This window comes from Podarcis erhardii, assembly GCF_964252035.2.
Source record: "Podarcis erhardii genome assembly, chromosome: 5".
Classification (NCBI taxonomy): domain Eukaryota; kingdom Metazoa; phylum Chordata; class Lepidosauria; order Squamata; family Lacertidae; genus Podarcis; species Podarcis erhardii.
In genome coordinates, this window is record NC_138509.1 from 91,162,638 (window position 1) to 91,190,325 (window position 27,688).

The following is a 27,688-nucleotide window of genomic DNA, read 5'->3' on the forward strand; positions in this document are numbered from 1 at the left end:
ACTTGGGGAAGTTTTCCTAACGCTCTCAGAATCTTTAAGTGAAAGATGCTACTTAAGCCGAGTCATGAATAGAGGAAGTTTATTGAGATGGGTAGGGCAGGGGAGCACAGTTTGATATTGTTTTCTAAAGATTACCATTAGTTAAAGCTACAGAATCTTTAAAAAAAAGCTGAAGAAATGTGAAACATTAAAGCGAGTCTTCTTAGGCTACTGAAATTATTAAATGACTTCATGTTCATTGAGGGCTTTTTTTAAAAAACAACAACACCTTTATTCTATTTTCCAGTAACTCAGCTTGTTTGATATAACCCAAAGTAAACAATGTTTAAATTACTTCTCCACAAAGAAACTCTACTGCAGTTTAGCAAATTAGTATTTCTAAATAGGGGGATAAAGCATTAAATCATTTATGTCTTAAAAAGCTCTGAGACGTTCTCTGCAGTATAACACTGAAAGCTAATTGGGGCTTTTGCTACGAGAGGTTCCAGAAAAGCTGCTTTGGCTAGAAGGACGTGAAAGAGTTTCTGCATTGGGACTCAAAGTCAGAGATACAACTTTAAGCGGAGCACCAGATGAAGCTGAACTCTTGGGGGACCTAGAAGACAAAAGGAAAGATGTCACACTAGAAATATATCTTGAATATTGCAGAAAACAATACGATGTTGTAACATCCATATTAGTAGTGGGAAAAATCCTGTCCTTTCTTTTTTCTTTTTATTTATTTTTTGTAAAGAGAAGTCCCTGCCTTCGTCCCTCCACTGAATCTTACATGATTATCTTAAGCAGTACAGGAAGATATTAATGAACCTCCCTGAGCACTTGGTCCCAGCAGCAGGGTGGTAAATTTGGCATGGCCTCCTCCATAAAATACTCTTGGTGCCGTTCCCTATCTTTGCTATACTTCTTGGCATGTGAGGTTCTTGCCTTTGCTACTGTCTGATTCCAGTTGTGGCCCGTGAGGCAGTGCTGCTCACTTTGCCTCCGAATGCTGTGCGCTGCTACTTATTACCAAGAGGGAAGGGCATGGCAGTAGGGATTGCACAGCGGCAGGGCCAATCTGACACTCCTGCCACCACACCCACGCCAAGCCCCCTGCTACCTTTCTCCCTTTTCTCTTGGCAGCCAACAACCACGCACGGCAGGTGGCCAGCGCTGCTCCACCGGCCCCTCCTGTCTGGTTCCATAGTGTCTTCGGTGGATCCCTTCTCAGTACTTGCTGTGACTGTTGCGAGACCTTGCTCCAATCAGTCTAGATCCCCACCACCACCAAAAGGAGATGACCTCAGCACATGCTAAGAAACAGCTTATTGAAATGAGCTCAGCATGTTTAAATGCATGAAGCAACACTGAAAGCATTAGGCCAAGAATGGCCCGTTAAAGTCCATTTTACACCACATTCAAAAGGATGGTTGAAATGAGCTTATTTTTACTGCCATCTAATGCTTATCGCACATGGACCTTCCCTTATGAACCGACCCAGACCCTGCAATCATAATCGAGGTTCTTCCTTCTTCATGTGCCTCCTCCATGAGAGGTCTGGAGAGTGGGAACATAAGAGCGGGCCTTTTGGGCGGTGGCTCCCCATTTGTGGCATGCTCTCCCCTCTTGTGGCGCCATTATTATATATCTTTAGGTGCCAGGTAAAAAACTTTATAACCAGGCCTTTGGCCTTTATCTGTGGCCTTTTAGAAGTGGGTGGGATGTTTTTAATGTCCGCTCCCCGCCCCTTGGTTTTAATGCATTTGGGGGTTGTTGGTTTGGTTTTAAGTCGCTTTGGGTTGCCTTGGGAAAAATTAAGTGACTAACAAATTTCAATAATAATGGGTCTTCTCTAGCACTGAATATTGCCCTGTTTTCCTTTGCTGCTGCCTTTGAAGTCCACCCACGGGGGAAAGTGTGCCAGATATTAGATGCTGTTGAAGGCCTAATTCAGGCACAGGCAAACTCAGCCCTTCAGATGTTTGGGGACTACAATTCCCTGACCTCTGGTCCTGACCACTGGTCCTGTTAGCTAGGGAACATGGGAGTTGTAGTCCCAAAACATCTGGAGGGCCGAGTTTGCCTATGCCTGGCCTAATTATTTAATTAAATTTGTATACCGCCCTTCATCCAAAGATCTCGGGGGTTCACAGAATAATCAAAGCTCCTTTCCTTAGTACTCCATGAGGGTGATTTAAGTGCCATACTAGTGTGAATATGGTTGTATTTTGCTCTAGCTGAAAAAGTAAGTTCCATAAACACTGAACGACTGTTCTTTGGTCAAAAGTCAGGACCAAAATTAAGTGGGGCTCCTTTTCCAGTAGATCATCAAGTTCTACTTGCTGTATTTAGTGACAGCTTGTGTGCAGAGTACCAGTAACAAATCAACTCTCCCCTTTATTCCCCACTGAAATTGTAAGTCACTGGTGTGTTTTCTTCCCAGCTCCTGCCAAGTGGGCAGTCAGGAAAGATTAGTTACCTTGCATACAGACCATTTCCCCCATCCTCTTTGGATAAATGTTGTGGTCACTATACAGTAACAAAGATTAAAACATTTTTATAATAGCACTTACATATTTGAAGAGGATGAGCTGTGAGGAGATGACCGAAAGCTAAGCCGAGAAGAAATCTGAAGCTGGAGGGAAGCCTAAAAAAAAAGTATTGTGGTATTAACCATTAGTGGATATAAACAAACATACCGAGTTCATATTAGGCTATTACTTTGAAATGGCCGTATTTTGTGGTGTGGTTTTAAGGTCTGCAAGTCTCTGAAGGTTTTTAGTGGTGTTTTTTGGAAGCAGATTTATCAACACGAGAGAGTACCTGTTCGAAGTATCTCTGAAGTATTGTGTTCAAATCTGGATTTGATTCTGCAACTTCGTGCAACATTGTATCAATTGATCTGCTGAACTCTTTCAATGAACGAAGTTCAATATCTTGTTCTTCTTGTGTTTCTGATTGAGTCCTCTTTAATGCTCGGATCTCTCTAGTTACTCGGGTGACCTTTTTAGACAGAAAAGTATTACAAGTATTTTTTAATCGATGCTGCTATGTTAACAATTAGATTTCATGTTAACAGATTTTATATAGTAAATATTTTAGCAGTAACGGACAATGTTTATCTTTTTTTATTGAAATTGAAACAATTCATTTAATAATGATAATGCTATCTTCATTTAAACTAACCTGTTTTGTGGCTCTTTCTAGTTTTGGCTTCTGGTCATCTATGTCTTTACTTAACTGCAAAGCTTGTGCTTCTTTCTCTTGTATTTTTTCTCTGCAGAGAGCCTCCTCTTTCAAAAGAGTATCAAGATTACCCTGCATGGTCTGGAGAAATACAAGTTTGTACATAAACCTGTTTTGAAGCCATTTTAAAAATCCATAACAATAAATAAATTCTACACAATAAAATAAAATAAAATATGCACTGGCACATTCTTTCTTGAGTTGTAACTCAGATCTGTAAAATGAGAACAACAGTATGTTATCAGAGTTAGAAGAAAGCTCAAGGAACTAGTGATTTACTTGTTACTTCCTTTATATTCCACCCTTGCAAATTTCTGGGTCATATACCAGGTAAGACATACTCCATAATAAAAAAGTATAAAGGGTAACACAATTAGTAGGGGCTGTGTAGTTTGGAACAATATGCCTTCCTCCGACTTCTACTCTCAAATGGCGTTGCTACTTCTAATGTTTTTAGAGGAGCCTCTATCTGTGTAAGGGACGCGGGTGGTGCTGTGGGTTAAACCACAGAGCCTAGGATTTGCCGATCAGAAGGTTGGCAGTTCGAATCCCCACGACGGGGTGAGCTCCTGTTGCTCGGTCCCTGCTCCTGCCAACCTAGCAGTTCGAAAGCATGTCAAAGTGCAAGTACAGTGGTGCCTCGCAAGACGAAATTAATTCGTTCCGCGAGTCTCTTCGTCTTGCGGTTTTTTCGTCTTGCGAAGCACCCCTATTAGCGGCTATTAGCGGCTTAGAAAAAGGGGGGGAGGGAAAGAACTCGCAAGACGTTTTTGTCTTGCGAAGCAAGCCCATAGGGAAATTTGTCTTGCAAAGCGCCTTGAAAAACTGAAAACCCTTTCGCCTAGCGAGTTTTTCGTCTTGCGAGGCATTCGTCTTGCGAGGCACCACTGTAGATAAATAGGTACCACTCCAGCGGGAAGGTAAACAGCGTTTCTGTGTGCTGCTCTGGTTCACCAGAAGTGGCTTAGTCATGCTGGCCACATGACCCGGAAGCTGTATGCCGGCTCCCTCGGCCAATAAAGCGAGATGAGCGCCGCAACCCCAGAGTCAGCCACGACTGGACCTAATGGTCAGGGGTCCTATCTGTGTAATCAAATGCATAGGTGCGGTTTTATCACCAATAGCATCACCAACACTGACTTGTAGAGGGCCTGGTCCCTGTGTTTTGTGACACCCAACGCGTGGGCTGGAGGAAGTGGGTGCCATCCTGATTTTCTCCTGCCATAATATATAAAGCAATTTAAAATCTACACAACTTCAGAAGAACTGGTAAGAAAGACAGTGACAGTTGCAAAATCATTGAAAGCAAAAATACAGTGTATGAGGGGGTGAGGGATGGAATGAATAAATACTCTTCCTAGGATATTTGCACAGAATTTGCTTCATTCTATTCTTCCCTTTACACCTCTTCCTGTCCAATTACAAAGCAAAGGTGGCACTTCACAGTGTGAGGAAGTGGATAGATATAAGAACAAAGTTGCTAGAAAAGTTTAAATTGGGATAAGGATTATAGAGTGGCTTGAAACTTAGCTTAAGACAGAAATGTCTTTACCTGTATATCTTCCTGGATTTCCTTGATCTGTCTTCTCTTGTATCTGTATTTCTCATCCGCAGCTCTTTTCTCATTTTCCAGTTTCAGCTTCTCTTGGTGCTCCTCACCTATTAAAAATACAATTATTTATTGAATTTATTGGTTGCCTTACCTCTAGGCAACATACAGGAAAAATTACTTTTAAAACATCCAGTCTAGTCCAATACAGCTATTAAATACAGGGAACCAACTACCGTAAACTAAGCAAGAGTTTTTAAAAGTGGCAAAAGTCCACACTGCTACAGGCACAATCAACCATAAACATGATCAGAAACAGAAGTAGATGTTAAAGTTGTGCACTATTTTGTAAATGTTTAAATTATTAAAAGGTCTAGAACACTCATTTAATGCTGGACTGTGGACAGGATATGCGTTCCAGCAAAGGAGGCTGCATGAATTGCTTCCAGCATAACAAAACTGATGCATTTCAAAACATTTAGTCTGCAATGAGACGTCAAAAGTGATCAGATCTACACAAATTCACTTTTACAGTACCTTATACTAATCCGAATGACAATATTATGCAGTGTGCTTGACTGAAAAGTTTATGGGCTAATGCAGACCTAATGTGAGCCATTGCTTAACCCTGGTTCAGTGTTGATTGTCGTCATAAGCTGGTTCGCACAACATGGTAAGTGAAACTGACTTAGGGAGAATATGACTCAGTGTGAATATGCAGGCTCCCCAATAGGTGCTTGTTCTTGCTTTGCTCCCCTCTGGTCCTTTCTAGGTTTGCTCTTGGTTGCAGCTTGTAGTTAGTTAGGGGTAGATCCTAACTGCAAATCAAAATTCAGATGACACACCATGTCTAAGGGTGGTAAAAGGGATTGGTGCAGAGCAAAGTATCTGTGAACTCCTGGGTCCCTGGGAGTCTGCATGTTCAGTCTTGCTAAGTCATAGCTTGGCTTACCGTGTTGTGTGAACCAGCTCTATGGTCAACTCAAATACCATTTTAATGCCTTATCTAATAAATGCTAAAGAAGTTCCTCTCTTAAAACTGCCTAACATGGCAGTTTTTCAAAAATCCTCACAACTTATTAATGAAGATGGCATAATAATAAAGTAATAGAGCCAGCAGAGGGAGCAAAAGTTAACTGCAAATGCTTTCTCTGTCATCAAAACACTATTTTAATATTCAGGTACAAATAAAAGGGGGAGATTTTAAAATTCTAATTGAGTTTGTTTTCCAAACTAGTTTGTATTGTGGTATTATAGTCTGCTACACTTTCAGTGTAAGTAGCATAGCCTACTTCTGTAGTAATTAAACCTGCCTTTTATACTTAGGAAACAATTGGTTCTGAGAAAAAGGTACATCTGAAATCACTGGAAGGAACTGTGTTGCTTAATGCAACCTGAATTTCAAGTCCCAATGATCCAACATCTTTTTCGGTGGCTCAAGCATTTCCAGCTCTAGGTGATGCAGTGGGGCTCACGGTTGTGCAAAGATTTGAACTCGGATCTTCTTCATCCATAACTTCACTGCATCACATGGAAAAGATTGCATGTTCTGAGCCTAGAAGGACTAAAAAAGTAAATTACATTGCAGTGTTTGTGGCAGAGCAGTTAGTAAGCAGAGTCCTTTCCTGATCTCCCTTTGCTCTTGGACTTTAGCCTTTTACCCTACTTACTTACTTTTCTCTGTGACTGCCTTGAATGTGTCTCGATAGTTGCTGTTGCAGTTATTAAGCACATGCATTGTATTCTCTAGGGCAATGCATTCTCTCTCAGCTAGCTGGATCTTTGCATCCAAATCGTCTCCTTCACGCTGAAGATCTTCCTTTTCCTGGGCAGCCTTGAAAGAAGAAAAATCACTATTAACAGAATTCAGAATCTTAAGATTAATACAGTGGTGCCCCGCAAGACGAATGCCTCGCAAGACGGAAAACCCGCTAGTCGAAAGGGTTTTCCGTTTTGGAGGCGCTTCGCAAAACGAATTTCCCTATGGGCTTGCTTCGCAAGACAAAAATGTCTTGCGAGTTCCTGCGGGTTTTTTTTCCTCCCCCCCCTTTTTCTAAGCCGCTAAGCCGCTTATCTGCTTATCTGCTAAGCCGATAAGCCGCTAAAAGCCGCTAATAGCGCTAATCCGCTAAGCTGTCAGTGGGCTTGCTTCGCAAGACGAAAAAACCGCTGGACGAAGAGACTCACGGAAGGGATTAATTTCGTCTTGCGAGGCACCACTGTACCCAGTCCCCGTCTGCCTTACACTGCAGTATTACACTTTGGTATTTATTAAAGAATCCATACCTCTATCATTTCTCCAATGAAAAGAGGGACGTCCTATTCAACAACAACAATTTTATTATTTATACCCCACCCATCTGACTGGATTGCCCCAGCAACTGCACGACTTCCAACATATATAAAAATATAATAAAACATTAAACATTTTTTAAAAAACCTATACAGGGCTGCCTTCAGATGTCTTAAGGTTGTATGGTTTCTTATCTCCTTGGCTCAGAGGTCGCATATCTCCATACCCTCCAACATTTCTCTGATGAAAATGGGGACATCCTAAGAAAAATTGGTACATTCCGGGATCAAATCAAAAACTGGGACAGCTTCTGTAAATCCGGGACTGTCCCTGGAAAATAGGGACATTTGGAGGGTTTGTGAATCCTCTATCAGAAAGGGGTAAGTAGTTAAGCACGTGCATATTGTCTAATAACACCTCATAACACTGCTTGTTTTCAATCCTGGGTGAAAATCTGGACATATGCAAAGATTTCTAGGCTTGTGTGAATCAACAGCAAATGTGCTGAATATTTGATACATGGCAATTCAACAGCAGGAAGGTTCTGTGAATCACCTGTGAAAATGTTTAACAGGGCCATCCAGCAACCCTGAGGTTTTCCACTAAAACTACAGTCATACGTCAGGTTAAAGAAGCTTCAGGTTGAGTGTTTTCAGGTTGCGCTCCACGGCGACCCGGAAGTAATGGAACGTGTTACTTCCGGGTTTCGCTGCTCGCGCATGTGCAGACGCTCAAAATGACATCACGCGCATGCACAGAAGCGGCAAATCGCGACACGTGCAGACGCGCGTTGCATTCTGCTCTGGATGTGAATGGGGCTCCAGAATGGATCCCGTTCACATCCATAGGTACCACTGTACTGCCTGCCACCCCAAAAGACTCATGACATGGGTAGGGTGGGCATAGGTCACAGAACCTAAGGAGTGGAATAGGCTGCAGTTACTCAACCTTTAATAGATACATTTATTTTTTAAACCTATTCCAAGCCTAAATAATAATAAGAGCAGCATGGGAACAAAGTGCAGCATACTATCTTAAAAACAACTTTGCAGAAGGGCAGGCAAAAGTGCAGCTAAAACCCTATGAACAGTACCCAACATGTTTTGAATGAGGTATGCAGGAAAAGTGTGTGAGAAAGGTATGAAAAAGCAGGGGGAGAGAATGTGCAACCTATTCAGTTCAAAAGAATGCCTAAAACAGCTGGATAAATCAGAGTTCAGTTAAATGGGGAGGGGGCTGCTAACAAGCCCTAAGTGTAGGTGAGAGCCAGTGTGGTGTAGTGGTTAAGAGCGGTAGTCTCGTAATCTGGTGAACCGGGTTCGCGTCTTTGCTCCTCCATATGCAGCTGCCGGGTGACCTTGGGCTAGTCACACTTCTTTGAAGTCTCTCAGCCCCACTCACCTCACAGAGTGTTTGTTGTGGGGGAGGAAGGGAAAGTAGTGATAAAGCAGGATATCAAATCCAAACTCTTCTAGGTATATGGTCAGAAGTGGCCAATGAAGAAATTTTATCTGACCCCAGTCTACCAACTTTGGATCAGGACCCAATGAAAAGGTTGATCCAAGGGGAGGGGAGGAGTGATGGAGATTTTTTTATGGTTCATAACTTCTGAAAACAAATAAACATGTTTAGTTCCCCCCCCAAGCCTTTTATGAGACACCATGCACATGGTCACATGAAACCTCTCTCAAGGTTTTGACCAAAGACGACTCTTAATAAAGCAACACCCTTACTGTTAGAAGGCACTGAAATTGTAACGTGCCCTGCCCACCAGTGGAAAGATTAGACTGAATGACAACATACACTTCAGCTTCCTAGGCCAATGTCAAAAGTGCCACATTTTCCTTCTTCAATAGTAAGTGTAGTCAGAAATACTACAAAAAGTTGTTGGGCCCACCTCCATGTCTATTCCTTCTGATTTTGAAGATGGTTGTGGATACTTTCTCTCATTTACACTTGGGATGATTGCACAATCCCTCGAATTCATGAGATTACTTGAGTAATCTCTATATTGAAGTGGCAGATCAGGAAGTTAGGAACCAACATATAGTGCAATCAATCTCACACTGGATTGGATACCCAGTAATGAAAACAGCAGAGATTGGAGATGAAGTATGGATAATTCGACAAGCTCATGGGCAGCATCCAAGCTGGAAGGTTACCTTGATGACGTAATAAGTGTGAGTTTTCTCCTCTTCTCCTTCTGGGGGCATCATGACAACGGTAATAATTTCATATCTGCTCTTCAATTTCTCAATTTTACCCAGTCGCTCATGAAACTCAGAACTGATTTGAGAAGAATAGGAGAAAATGACTAACAGGTTTGAAAGAAAATCTTTTAACTCATGGTCATAAATATGTGAGAGGACGTTTCCTAAGAAATCAGGTACACCTGTTGGCCTTTTGGGGGAAGAGGGAATTGACTTGAAAGTAATTATTATTTTATTATGTTTTGCTTTTATTACTTGCTTTATACAAAAGAAAACTCAAAGCAACTTTTCAGCAAAATAAAATACAAGCAAGTAAAAGCAATTAAAAGCAATTAAAAAAAACACCATGCAATACAAATCTAAATTGTTCAACCAACAGTAAGAAAAACAAGTCCTACTATACCCCATTGAAAGATTAGCAGCACAGTAGAGGCTAACTTAAGCACCTAAAGCCTAGGTAAATAAAATTTTCTTAGCCTGACTATGATGGTGCCAGGTGCACTTCCCTGAGGACAGCATTCCACAAAGATCCTCCTTTCCAATCAGTAGAGAAAAAAGGCTATTAAACCTACAGGTCCATCCATGTCCATAGAACCTATGGACAGTGCTGAAGGTTAGAGGGGAAAGCTTTTGTGCATCACTGAGATTGCGTTTCCCGGCAGTCCCTCCTACCTCGGACCATGGAGCTTCCACGGACATATGTGATCCTTTCTTTGAAATGTCTTTTTGATTTTCCTGTGACTGCCAAGTAACAGCAGGGCTACAAACCACACACAAATGTATGCAACAAAATCCTGGCAGTCAGCTCATCTAGCGAGAAGCCGCTTTGAGAGGAGATGGTTTGGGGCAGAGAACTGTCCTATTTCAAAGCTACCTTTCTTTTGTTAAATTTAACAATTGCAGATTGAGATGAAGTCTGTGCTGCCTTGGTAAAAGACTTTCCAAATGCTACCCATCTAGATGCATCCTTGAGGAACCTCTTCCCTTTAGTGAGACTGTGTGTGAACCCTATAGCAGAGTGGATGATGCCGCTATTAAAAACAGACAACACAGTACTTAGGCTAGTGGTATACCCATCTATTCTAGTTGCTGCTGGTACCCAGTCCTCCCGACTCACAGTTGTCTCAAATCTCCACACACAGAAGGAGACAAATTCAACATTACATTGCAAATTCCTGCATCGTGGGGAGCCGCCATGCAAGGAACCTTACCCAAATATTTAAAGGTTTGGCATTTCACTCTTACAGCTGCAGAAGCTGCCCCCTGCTGATTGTATCTTAATATTGCCACTGCTCAGAGAGAATAAGCAACAGCAGGAAGCAACCCCAAATCAAATTATATGCAAGTGCCAATTAGTCATGTAATTATCACAGGAAAAACACACAGAGCCTGCCTGCTTGGCGAGGGGTTAAGCTCCAGTCACATTAAATCACTCTAATTTCCTATTGCGTGGGCTGTGGATGGAAGGAGGAGAATGGAAAAAAGGGCTGCCAAATCAGCTGGTTGAGTGTTCATTTCCCACTTGGCTTTAACCCCCCGCTGCACAAAGATTCTTACTTCCCGATTTCTTAAAGCTGTAGAAAACAGGCCCTTGCAGCTCGTATCTTGGTTTCTGTAACTGACTGTAGCTAGCCTTTATTGGACCCTTTGCTGATTTACATTTTTATAGAAAGGTAGGGTACAAATGTGATAAACAAGCAAGCAGGCAGGCATAAAAGCAGGCTCCTAGTAACAGAACCCTGCCTGAGAATAAGTATTGAGTGTGTTTGCTTCTGTCTAGAGTTCTTGTACAAGGAAATTTAGAAGCAGGAAAGTAATAGAAATTCCTGACAACCAATCACGCAGGTACATCAGTAATTAGCTAACTACCAAGGTTGAGAAAGGCAGCAAGTATAAAGTTGGTCTTCCAAAGTGATCCCTTCAATATCATGTGTTTCCTTGAAAAGAGAAATCTATTCCCACCTCCACACAGCACATAGGGCAAATACCTCAAAGTCTGACGCTCCTGCTCTATTATCCTTATCTGTGTCTCAATCATTGCCTTATGAACTTTGATATCCGCAGTTCTTTCTTCCATTGCCGTTTGAAGTTGCTGCTTCCGTTTTTCCAGGGAAAGAACTTGCTCTGCCTTGTTGTACAGGGTATCTCTTACACGTTTCAGCTCCAGTTTCAGGAGGTTATCTTCAATCAACATATCCTTCAGTTGGCAAAAGAAAAAGAATATTCAGCACTAAATCCAAAGCCTCCTGAGATGTAACTTTTCTCTTTTTTTGAATAGTTTGGTTTCCAAACTTGTGACACGTCAATTTAGGTATGCCCAGGGCCATGGACAGCCTGTTAGTGCAAAGAACCCAAGCATTTGTGTGGGTCAGCATTATAATAATTATTTCTATTTATACCTGCTTATCTGCTCTGGCTTTTTTTAGTAGCTTCTCTGATTTTTCAGTGAAAAGATTTAGCTCATCTACTCTGGTTGTCAAGCCAGCCATTTCTTCTCCAGTCTTAGTCATAGCCAACTTGATAAAATGGATGTCATTCTGAAAGAAAGAAAAAAAGAGTTGCTTTTAGTTTGGTCATAAATACTGTTTTGTTATCAGTAGACACTTGCCACATCCCAGATCCTTACCTGAGCAAAATGTATTTAGGTCTCAGGCATCTGAGGTTACATTTAAACCCCTTCCTTCTTCCAGGAAGCTCAGAAACATGGGTGACATCTATTGATGTCCATCTGCTTGCATAACAGAAACCCACTACCACAACAAGATTTCTAATTTCTCTTTTCCCCACTCCAGCATTCCCCAAGCACCCCCAAAATCTGCTCCAAATGGTTCCTGATCCTCTAGAAAAGAGGAAAGAGAAGTGTGCAAGGATGCCTGCTCATACTATATTAGATCTCCCCCTACAGAACCGGCATTCCCAACCACACCTCGGTCCTGATATTGGCTGAGGACAAATGTGCTTCGTTCCGAACAATGAGTTACATTAGACCGTTATGTGGGCTATAAATTAATCATTGCTGTAGGTGCAATCCCATGAGATGAAAAGCCATACTACCTGGAGTTTCTTCTGCTGTGCTTGTAGAGTATTGTATGCTTGTTTCTTTTCTTCTGCTATCTTCGAAAGTTCAGCAACTTTTGCTTCTAAAACTTGCTTCTCATCTGTGTTAAGCTCCCCATGCAAGCGTGACAGCCTTCTCTCAACTTGCTGTATGTAAAAATCCTGTTAAAAATAGTTTAGGCAAGAAATAAAATGAACAGAGAGGCTGAAAAACAAACAATTAGAGTCATTTCTATACATGCTAAAACATTAACACAGAAAAAATTAGCTGTAGGACAGGCACCTAATTAAGTAATTGTTCCTGTACAATTGTTTCAGGCCTATAGGCCTTCTCATTTGTAGACTGTCTTAAAATGGATGGTGTGCAATGCTGGCTCCCAAGTAATCTTCTAAAAATATAACAAAGAGTCCCCAACCCAGAGAGAGTCTGCTTTAGGGAGGCTTACAGCTGAGTAGCAATCTTACCACTACCAGTAGATGCTGATAAAAAGGGGTAAATTTTCAAAGTGGTGCATAGGAGTTATGCATACAAATCCCATTAACAAATAACAGGATTTGGGCATGTTCATCTCTTGTATCGCTTCAAAAATTTACCCTGAAGCAGCCATGGTTCAGAGGAGCCATAGCAAAAAGCTGATTTGGAAAACATACAATCCCATTCCAAACATATTTACTTGGAAGTAAATGGAATTAGTCTCCAAGTAAATGGATTTTTTTTTTTCCTTTTTAGAAGTAGCTTCCTCTAATATCAATGACACTTACTATCAGATAAATATATTTTATAACTGAAGGATAAAACAATAAATTTATTAACTCTGAACTCAAAAAAATATTCTCTTACTTAATACTGTATTTTGCAAACACTTCTGATTTAGATTTTGTCAGAACTACACAATGAAAATATACACGCAATTATATGTATGTCAGTGAAAGGCTTAAAATGATTTCTTGACCATTTTTGGCTTCTGCCATCATCAACAGCACAGCTGGATTTCAAATCACAAAGTCTAGGAGACTGTGCTAAGAAAGGAGAAATTTATCAGGAAGGGGACACCTGTCAAAAGTGAATGTTTAAGAATTAGGAGTGCTCAGCCCATGGTGTTCTCCCAGTTCTTAAATGTCTACCTCTGCTTTCCCGTTCTTTTTAAAAACCCTCTCTTGCAGCAGATGTCCCTTTGCTGACACACACACAGACACACACACACACACACACACACAAAACTTGTTATCCCTTACCTGCTTATACATGAGTTCTTGTTGTTTGAGTGTCTCAGCATCCACCCGGCATAAGCGACTGTGTAGGTTTTTCAGCTGTCCTTTGCGTCCATCTATTTCAGCTGAGCAACACTTCTCCTTGTCTTTAAGTTTCTGCAGCTCCTTAATTCTTTTGAACTGTTTGTCTCGCAGATGTTGTTCCAGTGCCTCTCTCTCCTAATGGTGTTAAAAACGTTCAAAATGTGAATGCTGTGCTATCTGTTGCTTTATCAATCTCTCCAATTCCAAGGTTGCTTCCAGGTGACCAATTTGTTTGTAGAATGTTTGCATGGAGGTTATATGACACTCGCTATTTATTAAGCATTCATTCTGAATCCTACCAGTGAAACAGTGATAACCAGAAAGCACTCTAAGAATGTAAATGACTACACAAGGATGCACTTTTAAGTTTAATCAGAGTTAAGATTAGTTACCTTGGATGGGTCTGTCCCTCTTTGGGATATGCACCTATTCTGCTCTGGCACCCAGGCCACCCCTTACCTGACACCTCCATCTTGCCTCTCCCTCTTCTTTCTAGAGATAGACCATTCCCACTCTCACTCCCACTATAACTTGTTGCAAAGTGTCACCTGAAAGACAACCACTCAGACAATTCTATTTCTCTCATCTACCTAAAGGGCAGACCACTATGTCCCTAAGAAAATAAGTTTTAACTTATTCATCCACTGATCTACCAAACACCGTTAGCCATTACCATAACTGAACACAAAAATATAATTCACTTTGACTGAAATGAGATCTCATTCTTTCTAAATGATTAAGATCTTAATTCAGATATTTTAATAACACATAGCGATCCTAAAACATACAGTGTTAAATAAGATTCATTCCCAGCAACACTGCTTTCCTACAAGGGAGACTGGGGCAGCCACTGAGGAACAGAAGCTCAAGTGGAAAGAAAGCAATTTTGAGTGCATTATTCCCTGCCCATATCTTTTCACCATGAATTAATAGATGTGGCAAATAGACATGCATGGCTAATTTTGACGGAAAGCATACTTATGACTAACACATTACAGACATTGTTCATCCTAGTTAAACTATCACCCCTCAGCTGTGGAACTGCTATGCTCTCGGGTTATCCACTTCCTGTCTAAGGAAAAAAGCACTACACATGGTTTAGCTGCCCTCCTAAGAATATTACGGATAATCTCTTGCAGTCTGCAGTCAGGTTGTTTCATTTCAGTGCTTTCAGGTTCTCTGCCTTATTGTTATTTTAATTCAACTACTATTAATCCACATTTAGAAAATTCTAGACTTAAGTTCAAAGAAGAATTTAAAGTGCTTCTTGTTGAATTATGAAGTCACTTGAGGTCTAGTGTTATAGTATCATATGCCAAAAAATTAGCATTTAGAATAGAGCACAGTCCAGTGTCACAAACCGGTCCATGTTCTCTCACCAATACTACAAGATCAGTACCATTATGCAAAAATAGCGATTTTGGAAGACTGTCTGCTAAGCTTAAGGAGTGGAGACAACTGAGCTGTGTTCCCATCTTAAGTAATTTCAATAAAATATTTTGTCAGTGCTAGCAAGGGCACTAATCTACCTCTTGTGTCTATACAGATTGTTGATACTCAAGTTCCTTATGAAGATTCTGGTACAGCTCACCAGTAGCACACGAGACTCTTAATCTCAGGGTCGTTGAGTTTGAGCCCCACATTGGACTAAAGATTCCTGCATTGCAGGGGGTTGGATTGGATGATCCTTGTGGTCCCCTTCCAACTCTCTAATTGTATGATTTTATAACAGGCATTGATTGTGAGCCTCTTAGACCAGAAATAATGTCATCCAGAATATTAAAGCTTTGCACAACTGAATAGTGATTAAAATACTGTTCATTTTTACCTTTCATGCTTCGTATGAACAGTTCCTGTAAGGATCATTATTATAGGTTTTCCTTAAATTACTTATAAAAAAAAAATCCCATGTGGAAATAATGACCAGACTTTCCTTACATCCTCTGTGATTCATTGGGTGATTCAAGGATTTTTGCTTTTGTGGTGCTTGTTATAACATTTGAGTTCCTTCACCTTAGAACCGTTGATTCTCTTTCCTCTGTGAATCACATTCCCAATTCAGTCAAAACACATTTGTCTGGCATACACCTGATCTTACAGGTTTTCATCTCAAAATTTCTTATATGCTTATCTCGGTTCTTAATGGAAGTTCAAAGTATAGCAGAAATGATTAATCAGATAGAGCTCACATGGACAACAAATATTTCTGTAAAGTAACATATAAAAACTGAAACCAAATTGTCAGAGGTATCCATGTCCAATGGCACTTTGACAAACTGCTGGTAACAGTGAAAGAAAGTATACTTTTTATTTATATTTGCTTTTACCTTGACACTTTTCTCTTTCTCTTTCAGGAGCTCTTCCATTCTGGCTGCTTTTTCTTCTAAAGTCAGTGCTTGGTTTGTCACATATTTCAGTTTACTCGCAAGACTGTCATTCTGGTCCTTTATCACGTTTAGCCTTAGCACAGATTTATGGGGTGAGAAGGAAAGTTACATATAATTTTCAAAAGAGAAAACTGGAGCTAATATCCCTAACCCTCAAATTAATATAAACTACATGTAACTCTAAGAAATGTAATTTGCTATTTAGGACCTCTAACAACTTACTTAGTAAGGAGCCCAAATTTCAGCCATTGTTTTGATACAGTTTAAAGACAAAATAAATCAGATAGTTTCATTACACTTAATAGCTTATCACATATAAAGATATGAATCATGAAACACCTTTAAAGCTTTATCAAAAATGGAATTGGGGAATTGGGAATTTCCTGGTCAACTCTCATACTTTTCCAGAATGTAGAAGAGAATGGATGGAATACTGTACCATTCTGAGAGAATCTACAGATTGGTATGGAAAAGAGAAGACAAGATAATAAATTCTAGCTGGGGAGGTAGGGGAGACAATGTTTAGCATCCAGGTAATACGGCACCTTGCCCTAAATTATGCTCCAAGTCCCAAAGTTTCCCTAAGTCTTTTTAAAAAAACCTAGCTAACAAAAAATGGTTCAGTAAATGTTAAATAGTCATATTTGTGACTCTGCCCATGCCATCGTTTTTCATCATTGTCTAAAGTATCTATTCTTCTAGTACTTGTTACATAAGTATTTTTTAAATAGCTATAGCAGTCATCTCACCATTTATAATGCCTACCTTAAAGTTTTCTCTTGGATTTCCTTTTTAAGGTTAGCTACATTGATCCTCATCGCTTCTAACTCAGAAGCAGTTCCATCCACAGTAGCTTTCAAGGTATCCAGCTAATGGTTAGATTTCATGAATATTGAAAACATAAGTGTTTATTCAGAGTACTGTGGTCATTTTGAAATCATAGCTGTCAGGCAGCCCACCAACTTCCCACATTTGTACTGTAACACAGATTTTGTATTTGTAACACAGATTTTATTTTTTTATTACTAACAGCTAACTATTACAAGGGACGCAGGTGGCGCTGTGGGTTAAACCACAGAGCCTAGGACTTGCCGATCAGAATGTCAGCGGTTCGAATCCCCGCGACGGGGTGAGCTCCCGTTGCTCGGTCCCAGCTCCTGCCAACCTAGCAGTTTGAAAGCACGTCAAAGTGCAAGTAGATAAATAGGTACCGCTCCAGCGGGAAGGTAAACGGCATTTACGTGTGCTGCTCTGGTTCGCCAGAAGCGGCTTAGTCATGCTGGCCACATGACCCGGAAGCTCTACGCCGGCTCTCTCAGCCAATAAAGCGAGATGAGCGCCGCAACCCCAGAGTCGGTCACGACTGGACCTAATGGTCAGGGGTCCCCTTTACCTAACTATTACAAATATTACTTTGATAAAGAAAACCTGCATTTCTGTCATGCAAACATTCCAAATTTTAGGTGTGCACCCCTTGTTTTCATACCTTTTTACTTTAAATTTTATGAATATTTCTTTGTGAACTTCCCATCAAAAACCTTACTGAAATGAAAGCGTGTACAGTATTGTTTTTTTTCTCAGTTTATGCTACTTGATTGTGAAGTGCAGTTTGGCTGGAATAAACTACAAAGTCCACTCCAGTGGACTGAGTCCACAGAACTCACTTCACTAGGCCACAAATGTTGAACTTAGGATCTGGGTGACTCAAGTTCAAATAGGTTCTGAGCCACAAACTCACGTGGCTGCCAAGCCACAGTTTCCCATATTGAAAATGGAAAATATTGATGACGTTCAGAACAAGACTGAAGTACTGGCAGGAAAGATAAAACTTTTACAGAATTGGGACTTCTAGAAGTTAATAACAGTCATAGTAAAAATGATAAATTCTAAAATTTGGGGCTAGATTTTATAGCCATGTGGGATTTTAGTTACGTGCATAAAATTAAATTGAAAGGTGAAACGAGAGAATAAACCTACTATTTCAGTTGACAAAAGATGTAAAGTTGACAAAGCATCATGAGCATTTTTACAGCTTTCCCAATTCAAATGCCAATGCCCAAAGTCTGAACCCCTGGACAAATGCCACATATGTATAAATATCCCTTACATGCACTGACCATAACAAGTTTTGATTATAACTTCTTCTGATGAATCTGTTAGTAAACATCAGACATAATGGGACTATCAGTTCTAGAAAGGTGTCTTCATTTTGCTGCACTTTAACTTTCTCAGGTTTACAGCATATTTCTGCTATGACAGCATGGGCAGACATTTTGTTCCAAAGTGGCATTCCAAACTGAAAAAGATTAAAGTCTCCATACTATATATGATGTTAAAATTACCTCATCCTGGAGCTGATTTCGATTGGCCTCCTCTTTTTGGTAATCTAGCCTCAGTTTAGTAGCTAGCCGATCAGCCACGGCGATTCTCTTCTCATACTCCATGTTATTACCGCTCTCATTTGCCAAAAACTGAACCTTGTCTTTAAGCAAACTTTCCTTCGCACGGATTGCCCGCCTTGCCTGTGCTAAAAGCTAGGCACAGAAAAATATACAAATCAGTTGTAAACATGCTGCTGGATCAACAAACCAAGAACCGCAAAAAAATAAATGTTAAATTTGTTGTTCAGGGGACTGTTTGTTTTGTTTTCTTGCTTTAACAGTTAATGGTGGGAAAACCCAATTATATACACTGTATTGGTACGAATATAGTCCACATTTTCCCCAAAATCTAGCTTGTATAAAACCTGAGTACAGTCTTTAGTTGTGCACTTATAGGTAGAGAAGGTGTGATTTAAGATGAGGCCCCAGGAACCACAGAGAGCTTTAGTAATTTTAGTAAAAAGATCATCTGCCCTTCTCAATAGGTGGCATTGGTTGCCCAGTATTATTCTGTGTGAGATGAGTCTAGAGGTTGCATGTGTTTTTAAAATTGTGCCAGAGATTTATGACATTTTTTTTCTTCCAAAGAGAACTCATTTTACGAGTGCGGTTTATATTTTGGGGTGGCTTATATTCAGACCAATACGATAAAACCCATATGACATTCAGCTCTTTAGGAAATGAAGCCCAGATGAAATTACATATCTTAAGAGGTCAAAAAGCCAGAAAATAGTTTACCAAGGCACACTTATCTATTTCTTGATCTCTTTTCTGCATTTGCTCTATGGTGCTCTCCCACTGCCTGATAAGTTCTTGTCTTTCATGATGAACCCTGCGGAAATCTTCAGCTGTTTTATCCAGCTCTATCTGTAAAGAGAAGTGGAAACTAATAACAATGTATACCAGGTATAAGAAGCACTTGAAGTATAAATGCAAAACCCATTCTCCAGTGGACAAACCTGAGCAGCCAAGGTTTCTGTAAGCTCATTGTCAAGAATTCTGCGTCTGTTATTACATTGTACAGTCAGCATTTCGATCTGTAGGGTTAACATCTGAAAAGATAATGAAACGTACTTTTAAAAATACTGAACTCTAATTATAAAATAGAAGCATTACCACTGCCATGTTTTCAGAAAACCTCAGGTCATAAAATTCTAAGGCTAGGAAGGACTCAAAGATTATCTGGACCATCTACTTATAACTCCATCGGAAGTATCCAGTGTGGCTGTTTGGCTCATGCAACAGAATAACACTTTGCACAACCAAACCTCTTCTCCTCCATTCTGCACCCCATCCCTCATAATCCACTCCAGATTTTCATATTTGATATTGTCTTATTTTGTTGTAAAATGCCATTAATAAACAAGTAATAGTTGCAAACATCCATGTTTCGCATCTCATGTCTTAGTACGGCACTACACCTCTTTCCCATCCAACCAGGTGCTGCAAGTAATATGGACTTGTGGGGCTGGGGGGTGTTACATGTGAACTTTAAATAAAATATATACATACTTGCAATTTGCCCTCATCTTGCTGTGCATACTTCTGGATTGCAATTGCATCATTGTCTTTGCGTGCAGACTCTTCTAACCAAGCCTCCAAAGCTTGTTGGTCCCAGTTCATTTGGCATCTTAAGGCTTCCAGCTTCTGAGTCACTTTGAAAATATTGTTCTAAATATAGTAGGAAGGAAAAAGGAAACGTAATAAAAAAATCATACAATATCATCTTTTTATTAGCCCAACAAACAACTAACTAACTAACTTGAGGCAAACAACTAAGCTAATTTGAGGCTGCTTACCTGTGGAAAATATTGAGTTTAAATACTGTCAGAATCTGTTTTGTGTATCTCTTGGTTCTCTGCCTTTCCCCCCTCCAGTAATCTGAAATCCTACTCTGAAGACTAGTCTGAAGACACTGAGTTACAGTAGATGGGAGTGATGGGCCCAAATAAATAAAAACAGGTTGTATTTATAACAGAGGGCTATGACTAACTCATCACGTTGAAAGGACTTTAATTCACATGACTGCTTCCAAGAAAGGTAAGGGGACAGACTAACTGCTTCCAAATCTTTCCTATATATGTGTATTTGTACCAGACATGATGGGACAGTTACATGTGTTTTAAGCATGTATCTACCGTGTTCATATAAAAACCAGAACTGGAAGTGGATCTACTACTTTACAGCAAAAGAGGTGAGTGGAGAAGGGGACAAAAAACAATCCCCTTTTCCAACCTTACTTCTATATTGCTTTAAACATTTTTTCTTTCTACCCAACTAGTTTCCGGCATTGGAGCTGGCTAGGGGAAATTGCATAAAAGCAGAGACACACCTAGCACAACTGACATGTCACTCTAGTTTGACCCTTTTGGAGGAGATAAAAATGATCATTATCATTGCTGGGATCCAAAGACTTATTTGACACGTCTTACTTCTTCTGCAAGTTCAGTGGAATTGTACACAGTGGATTCTCATGCCATATCAGAAAACATCAGTACAGCATACCAATAATATGCATAAAACCATCTGTTACTACAAATCCATGCCAAACACCAACTATTATTGAGGGAGCAATCCTATGCACAAGAAATTCACATAAAGCAAGCCTGGGAAAATAATGCAGCATAAAGTTACACCAGATCTAAACCTCATTTGGCAGCAGGGCTGTTGCTGCTTTGCCTAAGCATGGCAGAGGGAAAACAAGCCTTTAAAATAGTGTTCTGTGCTGGGTTGCCAAGGCACGTGACCAAGATGAATGGGTTTAGGATGCAAATGAAGTCCTTCCTCTCTGGTCCCACTTCTGCCATGCCTCTGAACTGCCCCATTTGAGGAATTTACACTGGCCTTTGGTTACCCAGCTTTGGCTCAGTTGGGATGAACAAGTTATGTAGGCCTGTATTTGGCTAAGCCTCTGAATTCATTGCTTGTGCTGCTGGGAAGGACAAGTCCTCTTGGAATGTTAATACCCCTCCATTGAAGGCTTCGGGTGTAAATATGTGTGAATAAACCATTTTTATATGAGTGCCTCAATAAGAGACTGCTTCTTATTAAGTACAGTTTTGCCCCAAGTAAACAGTTCCTGGAAAACCGAGTGGTAAGCAGGGACAGACTGTAGATAAGTAATAGAGAATATGTTTTGCATGCCCAAGGTCCCAGATTCAATCCCAAACATTTCCTGCCAGTCACTGTAAGCAGAACTGGGCTAGATGAACTAAATGTCTGACAGCTTTTTAAGTTTCTACCGTATTTTTCGCCCTATAGGGCGCACTGGCCCATAGGGCGCACCTCGTTTTTTTTGGGGGGGGGGGGAAATAAATTTTAAAAAATATTTTCCCCCCCAGTCCGAGCTTCCCCCGACTCCAGCCCTCAGAACAGGCTGCTATCCGCAAGCCTTGCAAGCCTGGCGGGAACTCCCGCCGGGCGCGCAAGGTTTGCGGACATCTGCCCGGAGCGCGCCCCATGCTTCGGGCTGCAGGCTGCTGCCCGCAAGCCTTGCGTGCCCGGCAGGAACTCCCGCTGGGCGCACAAGGCTTGCGGACAGCTTCCTGAAGCCTGGAGACCGAGAGGGGACGGTGCGCACCGACCCCTCTCGCTCTCCAGGCTTCAGGGAAAGCCTGCATTCGCCCCATAGGACACACACACATTTCCCCTTCATTTTTGGAGGGAAAAAAGTGCATCCTATAGGGCGAAAAATACGGTAATCAACTACGTTAAAGTGACCAAGTAAAGTAAACCAAGATAGTAGTTCAGATAACCATTTCCACATTGTACCCTAATCTTGCATTAAAAACCTTAAATACTTGGATCATTAAAATACTTTAGGAGGGAATGCTGCAATAAAACAGTATGAATATCAAAACTGCTGCTGTGTGAAGTCCTTTGTTTGGTGCAGCTGAGAAGCTCAGTGCAAGAACAGCAGCAGAGAAAGCTTCCAACTTTAGGAATATATTTTTCAGATATGTGATGAAATACTTGAAACATACTTCTTGACTATTTTTCTTCTCTCGTAATGAAACCATTTCATTCTCCAGTCTTTGAATCTCGCTTTTCAGTCGCCCCACTTCTCTCTCTGCGAGGGATTTAAAATGCTGCTCAGTTTCAATTTCATTCTGCCTGGCTCTGAAAAGAGACTAAAGAGAAAGACAATTAATTATTTTTCAGGGTTAACAAGCAGTGATGATTTAAAGCCACCTTTTGTGTTTGTTTCCTTTTTAGAAGAAATTGAAGTTAAAAATGGATGGAAATTTATAAAACATACAACTAAGGAGTTCCACTTAAGTAAATATCCAAGAACCTTTCTGATAGGTATTGAGACTTAGAAAGGTATGAGTTTTGTATAACAAAAGATCCAGCATTATCTCTTGAAGCAGTTTCCTACGGTTAGCTATCCAAGTGATGCAAACATTTCAAATGAGATTTTGAATCCATTGTTTTATTTTTCTGTAGTCCAGAGCAGAACAAATGTAGTGTTAATTATATTCACGTGTGTTTCTCTACCAATTTGGAGTCTATTTCATTCAAAAAAAAAAGTAAATGCAGAACATCTTAATATCAAGAGCTGCTATATGAATTAACTGACAGAAATTATTAACTGTCATGATTAATAATCATTTATTTTTCCAGATAAAATATTCTATCTCTTACAATGAAGTTCCGTAATCTTATCTAGAACCAGCATATTAAATATAACCAGTTATAAGATCTCTCGTTTTTGCTAGAATCCCTTTGACTTATAAAAATCCATTAAATCTTTAAGTGCCCACACTATCAATGATATCATTTTGCTTATAACATTTCTTTTGTAAATATTATGAACCGGCTATGCATTGCCTACTGACAAAAGAGGAATACAACTCATTTAAAAATTATGTTTTCTGTTTCATGTACCCTGATCTTATGCATGTTTACTCAGAAGTGAACTCTACAGAGTTAAATGTGTCTTATTTCCAAATAATTGCACACAGGATTACAGCTCTGCATAACAATCCTAAGCATATTTCCTTAGAAGTAAATTCCATTAAGTTTATTTATGCTTAATAAGTGTGCACAGGATGGCAGGCCTGAAAGGCTGTAATACAGCAACATTTCTGGTTAGTGTCTGGATGGGAGATCACATGGAATCTTATGTTTACTACCTTGAAGGGAAGAAAGATGGGTATATTTAGATAAAATTGAAATCCAGTGCCAATTTAGTTGGGAGCATGCCTCACTGAACACAGTGGGATTTACTTCAAAATAAACATGAACAGGACTACATTGCACATGTATTTCACCAAAGAAGTGCTCTTAAGCATCTACCTGTGTCAAATTAAACTCCTGCCTGACGTTCTTCAAATGTGATGTCATTGCAGCAATACGGTCTTCAAAGTCAGTCAACTGATTTTGTAAGTTTGCCTTTTCTTTTTGTAATTTTTGCAGCTGTAAACAAAATTCAATATATTTTAGTGTTACAAAATATTAGAAGTACTAGAAGATCAGAAGATGGTCAGGTTTTTTAGATACTATTGCATTTAGGGGTGGGGAAGAAAAACCACAAAGTCTACATACATGAACATATTTGATGATTTGTTCAGAAATAAATTGGTGCATTCATATTTCACCACTAGCAGCCAAGTATGTTTCACAGTACTCCCCTTACCAGATGTTTGTATCACCACATCTTCAATTCATCAGATATGTTTGTTTGTGTACACACCAAGGTATGTTGACAGGGTGGGGATGTCTTTACCCCATGCAAAGGTGTTTACACTTTGGTTAGAAACGAATTAGCAATTAAGAAAGGCTTAAGGATCCAATCAGTGTGAAGCTGTTTTAAGAAATAATACATCAAACAGTAGCATTTTACACCAAATTTCAGGATACATATGCATTAAACGCCCATCACTGGAAACACACAGTAAATGGGAATGTCAGCACAGCCATCCATAAAATATATCCACTTTTAAAGGCAAGTTAACCCTACTTCCTTCCCTGTTTGCCATACTTTGCCACAGTTTAACCAATACACACATCCTAACCCTGTGTATAAATAGATTTAGGCTGGGTTGGATATAAAATTTGTTCGTGCAGGAGACTGGACAAACTCCAACCATAATGCGTATATAATGGAATTTACTGCCACATGGCGTTTAGCCTAAATGGCCTTTTAAAATGATTACATAAATGCACGGAAAATTACTCTCTTAACACCTATTAGCTATTATAGCTAACTTGGAACCTTCATGTCCAAAGTCAATTCATCTCTGAATACCATATGCTGGGCACAAACAATAAAGGCCGCCTTTACACCCAGCTCATGTTCCTACCTCATCTGGTTAGCCAGTGTAAGGAAACAGAACGCTGAACTAAAATAAGCAGACGGAGCTTTACTCTGATCCAGCAGTGCTCTCCTAAGCCAACTTTTCTGACCAATTACAGACAGCTCCGAAAATATAAAGAGCAGAACACAGCCCTATGAGGCACCATACTGCATCAGCACAATGTTTCCCAAACCCCAGGTGGTTGAGGCATGCTTTATTTTCTCCTCTGAATTCAAGGAACTCTTCACTCTTGCCCTTGAAGAAAATTCCTATTTTGAACCGCCTCTGCTCTGCACTAGTCACTCTGCATTGGAAGGCAGCAAGCCCAAAATAGATGTACTCATGCAGAGATGGAGCAGCAGCCTCGCAGGTCTATTAACAGCTCTTAGCCATGACAACTAAATGCGCTGAGGCAGTATATGCCTCTGAAAACCAGTTGCTGCTTGGAATCCAGTTTTAGATGGACCCCTAAGTGTGACTGAAGGCCTAGAAGCAAGGCTCTTCTTTGAATTCGCTTCCAGTGCCATGTTGCTGCATCTCTGTACCGGGGAAAGACTGAAATGTCCCCATCACACCCTATGCAAAGATGAGACACACATCTTTCACACACACACAGAGCATCCTTGGAAGTAGAGTTTGACTGGAAGAATTTTTGCACCAGAGCATAATGCAATGAGAAAACAGGTGGACAATTTTGTGTGGGGTTTTTTTTTGGGGGGGGGGGGATTCTTCGGTTTCAATTCTTCTATCAGCAATGGTTGTGGCACACTAAGCACATAGTTGAGGAAATTCCTGCACTTGGGGGGGCTGGTCGGCCAAAATCACGCAACCCACAACTCACTTTCCAGGAGATCCCACTCCTTCCCGCTCCAATAACATTTGGAGTGCGGAGCCTTTACAGCCCCACTCATTTTTAATCGGCATCATAGACATGTAGACTTGGAAGGGACTCCGAGGGTCATCTAGTCCAACCCCCCACAATGCAGGAATCTCAACCGAAGCACCCAGGGCCATCCAACCTCTGCTTAAAACCCTCCAAGGAAGGGGAGTCTGCAGACTCCAGAGGGAGGCCGTTCAACCCTTGAGCAGTTCTCACTGCCGGGAAGTCCTTCCTGCCATTTAGTTGGCACCTCCTTCCTGCTGGTAACTTGAATCCACTGGTTCGAGTCTTACCCTCCAGAGCAGGAGAAAACAAGCTGGCTCCCTCTTCCATGGGACACCCCTGAAGATATGTGAAAGGTGGATATACAGTGGTACCTCGGGTTAAGTACTTAATTCGTTCCGGAGGTCCGTTCTTAACCTGAAACTGTTCTTAACCTGAAGCACCACTTTAGCTAATGGGTCCTCCCGTTGCTGCCGCGCCACCACTGCGCGATTTCTGTTCTCATCCTGAAGCAAAGTTCTTAACCCAAGGTAATATTTCTGGGTTAGCGGAGTCTGTAACCTGAAGCGTATGTAACCTAAAGCGTATGTAACCCGAGGTACCACTGTATTTCCTCTTCCCCAGGCTAAACATATGCCCATCCTTCAACCGTTCCTCATCAGGCTAGGCTTCCAGAGCCTTCATCCTCTTGGTCTCTTGCCTGGGTTCCAGCTTGTCCATGTCCTTATTCAGTGATGGCGCCCCAAAACGGGACAAAGCGCTCCAGGTGCGGCCTGACCAAGGCAGACTCCGAGATGGAGCCAAGGGGGCTTGGAAGAGGAGGTCCCACCCCACCTGCCCTTGCCTCTCAAAAAATATTTATTGGTTTTCACAACATTATAAACAAACAAACACATAAGACAAGCAAACATAAATCAGAGCCTTATTAAAAATTACACTTATTAACATTGTTAAGTGACTTCCTCGCTTCCCCTTGGTTGAATTTCATTGCATGTCCTTTTTTTTTCTTCATTTAAAATATTTATTTATTTTAACAGAAAGAAAAAAAAGGAAAAAACATCAGAAAAGTACAAAACTGCAAAAACAATCACAGACATGAATCAAAAAAAGAAAAAATAAGAATTAAGAATAAAAACTCCAGTTTTTAAATTCATGTTTGCATAGCTTTCTTTCTTGACTTCCTCACACCTCCCTTTTTTGTGTTCCTCTTTGTCCAATCAAATACAGCAAATCCTTACCCTTCTAGTTATTGTGATCACTTCTATTATGTCTCCAATCTTTCCTCCTTATAATTAAACACTTTTATCATAATGTTTACTTTGACATAATATAACCTTATTTTCCCACCCTTTTTCTATTACATTTTTTGCATATTTTTTAACACTGTACCACTAATGCCATATTATTTCATATCCAACATCATTTTAGCATTCGTACACTTTACAGTGTTTCTGCAAATAGTTCTTAAACTTCTTCCAATCCTCTTCCACTGCTTCTTCTCCCAGGTCTCGGATTCTGCCAGTCATTTCTGCCAATTCCATATAGTCCTCCTTGCATGTCCTTTTCACGGTTTTCCAAATCACAGTTCTTCTAAAATTTAACTGAAACATTAACATCCTTCGATCTTCCCATTATGAAGTTAAACATATGAACGCCCTGGCCTCTCTTACGCCACCCCACCCAGGCCCGCCAACTCGCCTCGTCCTCCAGAGCCTTGTTTTCCGCGTTGGCCACGGGGATGGCGAAGCCGTCGTCCCAGTCGAGCTCGGCCAGTATCGAAGCGGTGGAGTCGGCTCCGCCATGGCCGCGGGCGCCCAAGGCGTTCATGGCGCCCCTTCCTCAGCTCGGCGCTCCCGCCGCCGCCGCCGCCGATGATGCCGGCCCGGAGCAAAGCCAGACGCGCGCCCTTGGTTGCCTTGGCAACGGCCGGCGCGAGGCCTGGGCAACCGCCGCGCAGGCAGGCAAGCAGGCCTCATCCTGGGCCCGGCGGGTTTATAAAGCCAAGAGCGGTGCTGTGGCGGCGGGATTCTCCCTACGCCCCCTCCTCACTCGGGGTCCGGCCGGTGGGGCGGCGGCGGCGACTCGGCAACACGAGGCGCCTCCAGACC

General features: G+C 41.0%; 1 protein-coding gene across 1 annotated transcript; it reads right to left on the minus strand.

Annotated features, from left to right (window-relative positions):
* Positions 1-62: 62 nt before the first annotated feature.
* CCDC39 (coiled-coil domain 39 molecular ruler complex subunit) lies at positions 63-27,473 on the minus strand. Its single transcript, XM_081862907.1, has 20 exons — positions 27,279-27,473; positions 23,697-23,816; positions 22,382-22,528; positions 19,911-20,069; positions 19,358-19,450; positions 19,137-19,265; positions 18,360-18,551; positions 16,783-16,886; positions 15,958-16,090; positions 13,571-13,765; positions 12,332-12,496; positions 11,677-11,814; positions 11,266-11,474; positions 9,230-9,353; positions 6,449-6,608; positions 4,778-4,884; positions 3,166-3,306; positions 2,803-2,982; positions 2,553-2,626; positions 63-595 (listed from the first exon to the last, which is right to left on the minus strand). The coding sequence occupies exons 1-20, from the start codon at positions 27,405-27,407 to the stop codon at positions 457-459; spliced, it is 2,838 nt and encodes a 945-aa protein (XP_081719033.1). The 5' UTR covers positions 27,408-27,473; the 3' UTR covers positions 63-456.
* Between the last annotated feature and the right edge of the window lie 215 nt (positions 27,474-27,688).